The sequence below is a fragment of the Arthrobotrys flagrans genome, assembly GCF_004000055.1.
Source record: "Arthrobotrys flagrans strain CBS H-5679 chromosome Unknown unitig_3, whole genome shotgun sequence".
Taxonomy (NCBI): Eukaryota; Fungi; Ascomycota; class Orbiliomycetes; order Orbiliales; family Orbiliaceae; genus Arthrobotrys; species Arthrobotrys flagrans.
The window spans coordinates 5,733,185-5,746,055 of NW_027137547.1; the positions used below are offsets into that span (position 1 = coordinate 5,733,185).

The 12,871-nt window shown below is 44.1% G+C and overlaps 2 protein-coding genes across 2 annotated transcripts; one reads left to right on the plus strand and one right to left on the minus strand.

Annotated features, from left to right (window-relative positions):
- Window positions 1-7,009: 7,009 nt before the first annotated feature.
- Window positions 7,010-7,948, plus strand: DFL_003039 (uncharacterized protein; the record flags this gene model as incomplete). The annotated part of the gene is made up of 1 exon (XM_067631913.1): window positions 7,010-7,948. The coding sequence occupies one exon, from the start codon at window positions 7,010-7,012 to the stop codon at window positions 7,946-7,948; it is 939 nt and encodes a 312-aa protein (XP_067494412.1).
- A 2,272-nt stretch (window positions 7,949-10,220) lies between these two features.
- DFL_003040 (uncharacterized protein) lies at window positions 10,221-10,845 on the minus strand (the record flags this gene model as incomplete). The annotated part of the gene is made up of 3 exons (XM_067631915.1): window positions 10,221-10,224; window positions 10,297-10,370; window positions 10,432-10,845. The coding sequence occupies 3 exons, from the start codon at window positions 10,843-10,845 to the stop codon at window positions 10,221-10,223; spliced, it is 492 nt and encodes a 163-aa protein (XP_067494413.1).
- Between the last annotated feature and the right edge of the window lie 2,026 nt (window positions 10,846-12,871).

The following is a 12,871-nucleotide window of genomic DNA, read 5'->3' on the forward strand; positions in this document are numbered from 1 at the left end:
TATCTATGGCTAAAATTTGCTGGTGAAAAGGTTCTGTCTTTTGTCGTTCACATAGGCCTGAAGAACCTTTTGTGACGAGGCCAGGAGGAAACGACTTCGAATGAAAAACAACACAAACCAGCGTGGTTTGGTGAAGTGAAGCCCTACCCTGGCAGCCCTCAATGATAACTACATATGAATCCGATCGGCCGAGGCGATACCTCCATCCTAATACTTCACCAAGGGCGGCTAAACTACAGTATTTGAACGAAACCCGATTCATTTATCAAAAGAGAAGCGGAATTCTGGATACAAAGGTGGCCTAGCAGCTTACCATAATTCCATTTAGAAGATAACTGGTAAGTATAGGATTTCTTTGATTTTCGCACCGCATATATTGCCCATGAACAGTATGAAAAGCAGTCAAAATATTACAGAAGCACACCTCTGTACCCAAGCCCCAGTCGAATAAACTAATATTGATCATATTGCCGCTGTAGGGTTACGGTATGCTAATATTAATAGCTCGACTGACGCGGGTTGTTGATAGCTTATAATTTCACATTTATGATTTATCAACGGTCTCGGTGTCAAAGAAATGCGCGAAGAGGTGAATTATTTAAATATTATAAATTCAAATTCAACCACAGCTACATTTAACGTGAAAGCCCGTGAATACCGGTTTCCCTATCGTCATAAGGTAGATAGATTTATAATGAACGTTGTGGTAAGCTTATTGGGCCACTTTTGCAGCTGGCCGAGGCACGTATTATGTGATCGGTGTGACAAACATGTTAACACCACTACGAAGTCATAACTCCGAGCATTCACAATATCGTTACTAGTCTAGACTCTTGATAAGCTATACTTACTGGTCCTAGACTAAGACAATGTATATTAATAAGTTTACCAACCTGTCTAGGTGACCCCGTGAAAGTCAAAAAGGCCAGCTAATCTTTAAGGTGAGGCAAATAATCTGTAATGAACTTTGATGTCACTGCAGGCACTTTCGCAAGCACTCTGGCAATTACTATTTCTACGAACGAAGATTCATGACAGATACCATAAGCCAAACTCCAACGAATTATTTAGCAACCCTGAGCACACTGGTTAACATGAGTCAGGAATTGGACCCTGATAATTTTTCTGCCATCTGAAAGCTGAAGCTAACTCGTTTAGTACTTCTCGATCAAAGTGAGGCGGCCGTCTACACAAAGGATGTGATTCCAAGATGATACTAAAATATATGAGGCGTACAACGTTTACACCGACACATATGTGACAGACAGCGGGAAAATACCTTGTATTGGGAAATCTATTGATCCTGCGGACCGAAATTTGCAATAGTCGCCTTGAATCTATAGGATGCAGGAGTGGAACCCACATAGTGGTCTAACTTGGCAGCTCGCAAAGCATACCCACAAAAAAAAATTTTTCTAGAGGCTTAATTAACTCATGCTCAGGGTGTCACAAAGCAGATCTCATTATGTCTCAAAGTGATGCGGCGTGGGGAAATCCGAAAATGACATGTGCATTTGGTCTGGCGTGGGGTCTCTTTTGAATTAGTTCCCCAAACTGCTCTATTTCTGGGGTTAATGGCAAACTGTGGGGACTGGCCCCGATTGAATCCCTTCAGACCAAAACTTGGCCAATATATCGCTCAATGTTTAAACCTAACAAATGAGATATACATACTTATACCGTGTAGGGATGCATGCACTCACGCGACCCCGCACTCGGATATTCCAACTAAATTTGAGCCGTCGCGACGTTGGATAGAGACGTTCGATTCTGAGGGTTTTCACCTTCCAGGTGCCCACCACCTCGCCGACTGGTAAATGCAGCAAGGAAAGTCCAACCAGTAAATTAGCCACCGGAATTCGTTTGAATGTTGGGTGCCAATTAGATTAACCCAAGTCAATGTTTGACCCATATCCATGAAAAAGCAATAAAGAACTATACTATCGATATCGGGACGATTTCTCGGGATCGGAAGGCTATTCGCGAAATGGGGCTCAATCAGCCCTGCTCGTCGCCTGTTGTCGTGGGGCCCTTTCTCCCTCAACCTCGTTTACGATACTTGCGCAAACTCCTCACGGAAAATATTGCAACTGTTATATGGTTTCTGACAGCATGTCTCTATTTCCGAGCCCATGAAATTGTTGGCACTTGCGGTCTCACTCTTGCCGGCTCGCTAGACCGATAAAATGTCTATATCTGAGGCTCAGCGTAGGAATCGATCACATGCGTCTATAGCTAAATAAATTGTCCACGAATATCAACACAGGAATTGGCCGTATGCGAATGGATTGACAGGGTATATTAATCGCCGAATAAACTTTACTACAATAGTACAGCATTAATACTCGGTCTCGTTCGCAGACGTCGCAAAGAGAGGCGTCACTTTTGGGGCCATTACCTAACGAATTCCTACAAAAACTCCAATTTGTTGGGTAATATTAAATAATCGCATAAGCGTTTCATTGATCTTCATAAAGGATCTGATAGATCGTGCAACCTGCGATCAAAAAGGAGCCACCAAGAAGTGGCCGGGTATACATGGTTAGTATTCATCCACTATGGCCGAAATTAAGCAGTGTGTAGGTAAGGCGTGTAAGTAGATAGCTGCATAGCGGTTGGGGCTGGTTAGTTGCGTACCAGCACAGCCATACAGGCACATAGCTACAAGCGAGCCGTCGATCGATCGATCAAAGTAAGAGTATACGCTGATAGACATCCATAGCTATGTCTTGCTTCATCACTGCGGTCGAGGCAGACGAATATCTCCTGGTCTTCGAAACCCATTTGGTAAGTACTGTGGCTGAGCCCTTGAGATACTCCATTTGGGGTCACAAAGTAGTTTACGGAGTAGTTCCATCAGGAAGCATGCGCATGCTAGCATGATTTTGTGTAACGTTATAACAAGTACCTAGTTACACGGTAAATCCCACTCTCATAGTCATGCACAAACTGTGGCAAATCGTACCTTAAAACCACTCGTTGGAAAGGACCTCTCCGCATTTGGACGGACCCTTGACAGTCTAACATCCTCATCAGGAAGAAAGCCGAGTGAGTGCAAACGATTTTAGACCTTACCTCGATAGAGAAGAGCAGAAGTAATGAATGTAAGTATGTACAGCTGGGCAGGACAACCGCAAACCATATCTCAGTCTAATGATCTGATATCTAGAAGTTCATATGATGTAGCTGTAGGACAGCCGAGCTTACAGCGAGGGACTGACTAGAGTCAACTTTTTCAAACATAATTTGCCATTTCTCGGATGAAATTTTGGATTTGGATATCCTTTTCGGGTTTCGGCTTAAGTTCCACCGGTCATTATATCGACGATACACGCAAGGCTAGTGCCACATGAAAAACCTCCCGGAGGCTAGTGCAGTCTTTGTGTCTCCATATCGCGCCACGTATTTGGGTAAATGATGCTGAGTCCTGATTTGAGAAATTCCAATAGGACTATTATGCACATACAGGAACCCGTCAGAGACACTCGCGGCTAAAATCTCCCGGTGCATGATCCAACCCGTGTCTTGCTTTGGGATGAAGGCAACGTTTCCTAGTTCTCCCAGGGGTCATTGTCCGACGCTGCATAAAATTTAAAAAAATCCTCCGGTTTCCTCAGGATCCTATCCCCATGGTCCCCTAATGAATAATATTGGGGGGCAAAAGGGAAAATCCGAATCCGTTCAACTGACTACCGAACAACAAAAATGCGCACAAATAATTAGAAGCTTATGGTATAAATCTGAATTTTATGTATGTTGTGGGTATACAGGGTGAGACTTCATCCTGAGGTTGCAACAAGCGAGCTAAACAAAAGAAGTGCCGGGGAAGGGCGTAACGGGCACGGAAAAGAGACGAACGCGATTGCTACGGTTTACATCAAAGAACTTTGCGTTCTAAGTCTTAATTATGCGGAAAACTCAACCACCATACCATCAACGTCGTCGCATTGCTAGGAAACTTTCCAAAAAGCAACGACATATCTTAGTTACTAGACCAGGAGTCTACATAGTATGGGTGTTTTAATTGCCGGAAGCTGGTCAGTTCGTCAACTTGAGCCAATTTAATTTATTTACATCAGCTAGACACTGTTACCCCCACTTGTATTTAATATATTGATATTCTTGTCGACAAGGTATGTGTGGGTACCATAGGTGAAAACTAGAGATTTACCATATAGGGAAAAAAGACAGCTTAGTGGATTGCCGGGTATCTAGAGAGTCCTTGTCAGCCGATACTTAACCCTACAGTTATGAGTAATTTTTAGCCCAAGATCGAAGAGAACTCTGGGGTAATGAATTGAAACTTGGGGCGCAAACTACCCGCGATAGAGGTTAGTTTTTGGCTCTTAGGATCTAGAGTCCTCAAGCCAAATCGACAATCCATTCTAGTACATGTACAAATTGTGGAAACATGGATGAACTCTCGCCCGATAACTTTTTGATCCTTTCCAGACGTCCCTAAAACAACCTGGAAATTAAGGACAAACGATGCACAGCATTTTGCATCGAAGAAAAGTATCTTATGTGATATATCACAATCACCGCGTCAGTCATGGTCAATTGATCAAAAGCAAATAGTGTGGTGGCTTGTGTATCGAATGTGCACAGAGTCTGTACGTTCGCACCTACATCGACGGGAACCAGGTTATGAAGTGGCTACAAACACTGTAGTGGGTCAAAACCGCCCGACTGGCTAGTGGCTGGCTTGGTTCGAAATAGGATCTAGCCGGCAAAGAAAGCTTTTGCTTTGTCTGCCCATTAGTGTGGGAACTTTCGGCGGACCTGCTCCCATGCATCTTCTCTTAGACTATTTCTCGATACCACAGACACCAACCCCCATTCTATGTGTGTACATCCATACATGTGACTGTACGGCACTCACCAATATTCGACCTAGCTTAAGTCTCCTGAAAAACAAAAAGACAAGTGTTTTAGAGCCTGGAAGGCGCATTCGAATTTGGTAACTAAAGCCCTAAATACGACACTTTAACAACTTCAGGAGCTTGTCCGAATGAATACTCTGTACTCAAACTGTTTGCTTCTTGTATTTATGCTGGCTCACGATTCACTTTCGAATGATTCTGCTGAGCAAAACTTAATCGACTAGTACACTTTATTACGGGTAAGTGTGTCGATTTTCTCGCTTTTGAATTTCTTCATCAATATATTTCTTGCCGAAAACCATGGAAATAAGAAGGCTTCCAGTCTGATTTCGGGCGGGATAAGCCAGCATTTTGCATGGTTTTGAGGCTATCGTCAGTTGTCCGCAGTTCAACCACGCTTGTGGGCAAATGCACAGCCCCCTTGGTTGAACCTTCAAAGCATACACATAACACTGATAGAAAGTCGTATGATGATTGAAATCATTTTATTCATTGAGCGTTATCTGCGGAATTCTAAGAGGTATGTGCAAGTAAAACGAATGAGGGAAACTTTCAAGCGTTGCTGCCTAAGACAGAAACGAGCGATGCTGTTAGAAGTATTGTTGAATCTACCCAGTTTGCACGAGGCTCTGGTGGCTACTGCTGACCTTAAAAACGTCGAGACTTTGTTTCTGAACCAATACTTTCATCACCTACTGGAGGAGAGCATATCCTTAAATTGATACTAGAATAGCCCGAATACACTCACAGCAAAGAGGCGATCGAGATAGAAGTTACAAGGTTTCCCTCTTCTGAGCGAAAGGTACGTAAATAAGAATATTGTGAGTAGTCGTTGCGTGGAAATTTCTGGTCTGTATTTCAGGGAGACCGCCGTCCAGTCCGGCTTGTATCGATTCGGATGGTCTGATTGAATATTGGATCCATTTCCATGACTGCCATTTCGTCAAAGGCTGGTACAAAACCATTTGTATCGCTCGTCTTTTTTTTTCAGCGTGGGCAAGTGATGAAAGTGGACCACGGAAAAGCACCGAAGAGTCGTAATGTTTGTCCAATTAGTTCTTGTATTAAAAGAAAACTGACATCCTCCTTGATTTTCCGCCTTCTGTCCTACACGTTTTTGCTTGTACTCACCGTTTCAATACTCTTCGAGGCAGTACTGCTTCGAAACTTCATCTAATATCATTCCTCCTACGACAAGGGGAATCCAGTCGTTAAGAACTCGGTTATAGCCCTTATATCGGTGCGTTCATCATTTTCCATAGCCGAGGCAGCCTTGACTAGGACAAAATATTGTTGTTTGAGTTATTAAGGTAAAGTCACATCTTCCCTTCTAGCCCGCCGAGTTTCTGGCTCGAAGGGGGCGATGAGTGTAGTTGACGTATGCAAATACTAGCCCGACCGCGTCGGTAAGAAATATTTGAACTTGTACTGTCGACCATCGAAAGAACAGAAGGGGAGGAAGAGTATTGAGGGTCCTTGAGCTAGCTGTAATCTATCAGAACCCCTACCAAAATAAGAAGTAAGTATTTTGTGCCAGCTAAGATCTCTCAGATACACGGAAGGAACTTCACATTCTGACTGAGTTGGTGGTCTCTCCGCTCAAAACGCCCCCAAGGGTCTGTTGCTCGCCTTAGAAGACAGCTTTAAAACCGCAGCTGTCATTGCTGCCCCGCGACGCCGCTCATCGACTTTTGTACGACACATTCCAACGTTGTTTCCAGTAATAGATCGAGTAATTTGCGTGTAAGATACGCGGATTGACTTGATCCTGCCTGGGGAAAACTTTCATCTCTCGGCTGTGTCGATCGGCGAGGTTGTATTGAGTAGAAGTAACCAACTATCACAGTTGAGTCTAGCGACGAGACAACCGACTACCTATCCTTCGGAATCAGTTGCTGTTCAGGACGAGTCCTACGTCGAAAACACTACACTCGCGAGACTTTCTAGAGTCCTCCATCCAGCGTTGAAGAGGATCATCTCTTGAACCCATTTTAGTGGTGCTTTGTTATATGCGTGTGCTAAGAAGACTAAGAAGTCTTCGCTACGCAGGCAGTTTTCCTAAAAGTTTTCCGCGGCGCCAGGAAACTAAAGAGTGGGGGCCAACTCTGAATCAGAGAAATCAGATGATGACCTCGGGCGACTGCAATGGTGAATGTGGTTCCTGGAAACTATATTCGCACTGCCGGGTTCAAAACAGAGTCAAGAAAACCCGAAGAAGCCCTCGATCCGCAGGGGTGCAGGGCTCTAGAGCGGCAAGAAACATTAGTGAAAGCCGATTGCCTAGCCGCGGGGTAATACACAAAGATCATCACCAGCCGACGGGAACCCTTTTCACTACAGCCAGCCAATCGAATGATCTCCCGTGTGGCTGTACGGAGCTCCTGGATGAGATTTTCGAAGCTGATGATACGGCCGTTGATGCTCCTGTGTCTAACCGCACTCTAAACGAGTCCCGCGACGGTGCGGTCTATGGTGGTTCCGGTGAAATTGACGAAGCTGGGGTGGATATTGACGATAAAACTAATACTGAACTCGACGCGGGTGCTGCTAGAAACATTGAACGCATTGTGGTCCCCGTGAGCCTTTCAGAAGAGTTTCCCTCTAGTAACGTGTCTGTCTTGAGCGACAATTCTGGTAACCAGCCCACCTCTTGTCGCGAAATCAAGGATTTCTTGATCCAGGCCCTTCCAGAGGGTCTGATGAACATTTTTAGGGCCCCGTGCCCAATCTCTGCTGCAGCATACGGTCGCGGTCCGATCGAAGACCCATACGGGAATTCCATCTACCCTGGAGGCTCGTTCACGAGATCAATCTACCCCGCCGAAGATCTCAACATCGACAGGATGTTTCCCCCTCGAAGTGATCATACCATAGGAACAGAAGCAGGAGACCAAAGCACCGAGGGCGACTCAGTGGATGCGACAATGAGTAATGGAACTGCTTCAGACCGACCACTCTTGATTCCCCCAAGGCCACCTATCCCTTTTATCGAGAGAACTCTTAAGATCTCTCCAACCGAGGACATGCCCGACGCAGGTGAATCAGAAATGCCAACCACCCACTAGGCGATAGGGTTAAAGGGTACGAGAACCTGTTGGCAGAGTATCCAATTAGTACTAGCCATCATATGGAGAGATTCATTCCAGAAGAGCTTCTCGGGTACCATACTGATATGTGTTGCGAGTGGCAGGTCGACTCCAGCCTAACCCAACGGTTTAACTGCACAACAAGGCCTGCCTGTCCAACCTTCGCCTTTCTGTTCTTCCTTGAACAGCTTCTGTCCCTTTTCCTTTGCTTTCTCTTTTCCAAATTTTTTTTTTTTTTTTAGATTTCGAGTTATCATTATTATTGTATCATTTTGTGGGAATCCCATCCTAAAGAACGACCAGGCGCTCCAGAAACCGAGGGGTTGGCAGCATATTGCCAGATGTTTCAGCTAGCATTCTCGTGCATCAAGAAAGCGGTTATTTTCAGTGCAGGCACTAGATAACTAGCTGAGACTGAGAATATCGGTTGACTGAAGCCAGATCAAGGAGAACTGGGAAAAGTCCTCCAGGCCAGCCTTGGGTCGAATGGGTGTCTTAAACCAAGCTGGAAAACCGGCATTCATGTTCATCTGAATAACCCCTGTGGATCATACCCAAGTTCACTTCAGTTGACGCTTGTGGCTTCAAGCATGCATATTGTTTCCTGAGTTCCGCCGTCGATTACTTGGAGTTCTGTGCGACATTAATATCCCATGCCCTTGTCTTGTTCAGCACGTTTTTGCACGTTTGCCTTCCTGCGCTTGTCTACCTACCCCGCCTGGCGATTGTGACCAGGTCACTCTTTTTTCATCTCGGATTCATATGTGACTTCAAGGTTTCTTCTTAATTTTTATTCTTCTTATTTCAATTCGACACCCAGCTGTTTTCAATATGTTTCTCTTATACGGATATTTTATGTTTCCTGTGTTATCATCCGCCTTTGGCATCGATTTCTTGTAGCCCCAGCTACTTTACCCCTCATTGTTTTCCGATATCGAGGTTCAACAGGCAATCCTTTGCTTCTTACAGAAAGTGGCTTCTGCGACTAGATATCAAGGTGCATAAATAACGACCTCGTGCGCCCTCCTTTACGATAAGCACAGGCCGTCTTCCGAGCCTTCCTACCCGACGAAAAGTGTTTTGTTTTGTTTTTTGCTTCCCTCTCATGCTTAAGCAAGTTTCTTTGATCGTAATCACTATTGCTATAATATTACAGACACGAGATTGCCTAACCTGTGTTTGTTTAGCCTCGATCTCTGTTCTAGTTAGCTATGGTCAAACAATAAAAAAAAAAGTGTTTTAATTAAATCACCTTCATTAGATCCCAGCGAGATCTGTCGACGGCATAGACGGCATATCGTTATCATGATGGACTAATTACATTACCAGGAACCAAGCTAAGCTGATATATGGTTCCACACGCTCCGCTTGGATCTGAAGCCACGCACGCAATTTGAATGCATCCCGCCATCCCGCATTAAACATTCTCTGCGGCCAAACAAAAGAACTGGATCTGCGGGACAGCCAGCCGAAATGCGTGCCGTTCAATGCATAAACCGGCCAAGCATGGCGCTGATCATCTGGTCACAAAACCACAGCTGAATCCTGCCCACTTGTATTATGTATTAAGAGATGTAGATATCCTTAAAGGGACTATTGGCTTTATTACTGGAGGGCGGGTTGGAAACCCCGCCCAAGACTACGATACAATAAAAGGCATAGTAGCACAAAAAAGCCACAAGAATGCAACAAAACACGATCCTAGCACAGGTAAAAATCTCAACGAAAACTACTAAGGGAACTATGAAGTAAAAATATTAATAAAGACCTAAGGAAACGACACATTCCGAGGAGGTTAGAAGTCCCGAACATCGAAAGCTAAAGATGACATCCATACAGAGCATTGGTCAATTAAAACATCAATGAGACAAATCACAACATAACAGCTAGCTACGAGACTGAATGCAAGCCTCAAAATCCCGCGCAAAATTGAAGGAGACTGCGAGGGCAAGGTAGCAATATAACTAAGTAAGCACAAATAGGAAATACAAACCAACTCATGAACTACTAAATGATGGAGGTCAAGATTTTGACGAAGAAAGTGGTTATGAGGCTTGATTCTCGTTGGATTGCGGACAAAACTCCAACGAAACAACACATATCACATAACCTGATGTGAAAGGTTGGATTAGCCTCGCCCTCTTTGGCTCTCAACCCTCTACGGCAAGTAGGTCGAGAAATAGCAAAGGGCGAGCCCCCCCTCCCTATAAAAAAAAAGTATGCGCGTCTCTCTTTTTTTTTCAAGGACACCTTAACTATGACGCGATATACCTGTTAGAATGCGACGGCCGTCAGATTTAGTGTAGATAACTAGGGTCCGCTCTTACCTTGGTTTAACTCCGATCAAGGTCCTCGGTGATAATGCAACTAACTTCAACCCCGTCAGAGTTTCTGCGGATATCTACTATTGATACATTGATGTAATCTTCTTGAAGGCCTTTATCCTCGTCTCCTCCCTCTACCGCGAGACTAGCAGTCATTGGGTCGCGTAGTATGTCGTCGAGGATACTAAGATGTTCAAACGGAAATTCTGTACGAGGGATCTGAACGCCAAAACTGGTTCTGTTCAAATCATGTGCGTCGTCAATTTCTTGAAGGCATTCTTTAAACCGCAATGTAGCTCTACGTCTCGAAATATCGATTGCAGCTTTCTCGACATTGTCAAGTGTCATAGATCGGATCTTGGCCCATACTTTCTTCACCGCATCTACTAAAACAGAGGCAGGTTGTTGGGTTGTTGTATTATCGGATGCATCGCTTTCGGAACTCGCTCCAGATGGCTCCTTGTAAACGAAAACAGACCGAAATTGAGGTATATCTGAGGGTCCAGGGAATATATCGCTCTTCTCAAGATATTCTGATCTCGAAAGAGGCATATTGCCACCAAGAGATGATATATCAGAGCAAACGGACGATTCCATAGAAAGGGCCATGGCAGGGCTTCTGGAAGTACTAGATCCAAGAGAAAGCTTTGGTATTTTCGAAGTTACGTATAAAATAAAATTGGGTTTGTCTGAGAAAGGTTTGCTAGGTCTGGAGTACACCTAAGAAGATAATCCAGAGCAAGGGGATTGACGTCTGTGGAGCATTCTACTGATTTATATAATCTTTTAGCTCCACCCCTTACATAAGAAAATGTTCCTACGTGTTCATGCTATCAGTGTGATACTACTCTGCCACAAAATTTGCTTTGTTGGCATTCGATACCAATATAAATGTACCGTTCAAAAGCATTTACTTTTTCAGGGATATTGTTCCGCGAACTCTTTGGCGAACCAGGCGTTTACGAGTGTAGGATATAGCCTAATTCCGGTGGATAAGCGTTTCGCGTTTTTAATATTCGCGGAGCTACAATATCAGAACGCAACATCAAGGTTTATAAGCTGGCCATTGACTTTCGTATAATTTTAAATACTTGGTATGTTTGCAATTGCTATTCGCCACGGGTAAATTGAAGTCGGTAGGCCACAAGACTAACATGCATCGTAGTACTAATCTTATATTTCTTTCCTAGCCTCGAAATATTTCCTTCCAAATTTGCTAATATCGCGTAAGCTAGTATCACGGTGTATTGACATAGATTTATAGAAGTTAAGACGAGACTGAATGCTCTACCGGAAACTCGTCTAACGAAATTGGCATAATACGGTGGGCGGGATACTCCAATTATTGATTCCAAAGAAATATACAGCGATACTGTAGCTTCATTCTCAAATCTTCCCTTTCATCTAGAGTTTACACCCCAGAACCCTATTCATGGATTGGTGTTCACCAGTACATTCGAATTAACAAATGTAAGTTTGTACTAGGCTACTATCATCTGCACATCCATATTTTTATTTTGTTTTTACACCGGGTGCCGTGATCATGTGGTATCCTCGTCCTGATCTACTTCTGAAAATCCCGGTTTGATATTTCGACTTCTCGTACTTTTCCTTTTTGTTTGGCAAACAAAAAGGTGTATACTAGTAAAATCGTGCGATCTACGCTGTCTCGATAGGGTCAATGTTCCAGAAGGCATCTGCCAGCCCCCCTTAGTGACACCAGGCAGCCAACGGTACAGTTAACGTTATTTATCTAAAACGAACATGAAATGCAAAAGTCTCGTCGATGAACGTACGACATCCAAAGAATTGCCTCCTGCGGCTACTCCTTATTATTATTGGTGCACAGGGTCGAGACTCGCTTGACATAGCCTGCTGACTCGAGCTCTGACAGTTGTAACGTCGTGCTTGCGCGGTAATTTTAGCTTTCTTAGGCCGGAATATATGATATCTTTTACGAACTATGTTCAGATCACCAACCTCTCAAGAGTACGCAAAGTACGCTATGAATCTGTTTGCTCAACTTCATGGAAACACCTTTATTTTTGAGCTCATTATCTCGCTAGATGACGTGACGTGACACAAAGCGGCTAATTACAAATACTGCAAATTAAAGATGAGTTTTAACTGAGCTCCGAGCTAGTGCTAATATATAGCTGGCAGGTTGGTTGATTGTTTGCATCACTAGCTTCAATACCTGCAGGGCCATACGTCTCATATTCAACGCCAGACATCAATTGAGGCGATCATATGCACCATTACGTCGAAACCGCGACTTAAATCAAGTCGGCGATATTCTAAGTTTATCACTACAGTCCCCCGAGATAACCCTAAAGACGAATTTAGCCCGACTTTTCGGGTTGGCTGAGGATTGGGACCATGAAGGATGAAGACCCACTGCGCTTATCCACGGACCGACCGTACGTTTCGATTGATTTGAGGTTAGGATTCGGCGGACATGTGCCAATTGCAAATCTAACTGCCAGAGCTACACCGTGCGTGTCGGCACATACGTTCTATACAGCCCGCATTGGATTCTGACTAGATAATATCGTAAATGAATGTCAAAAGTGCAAAG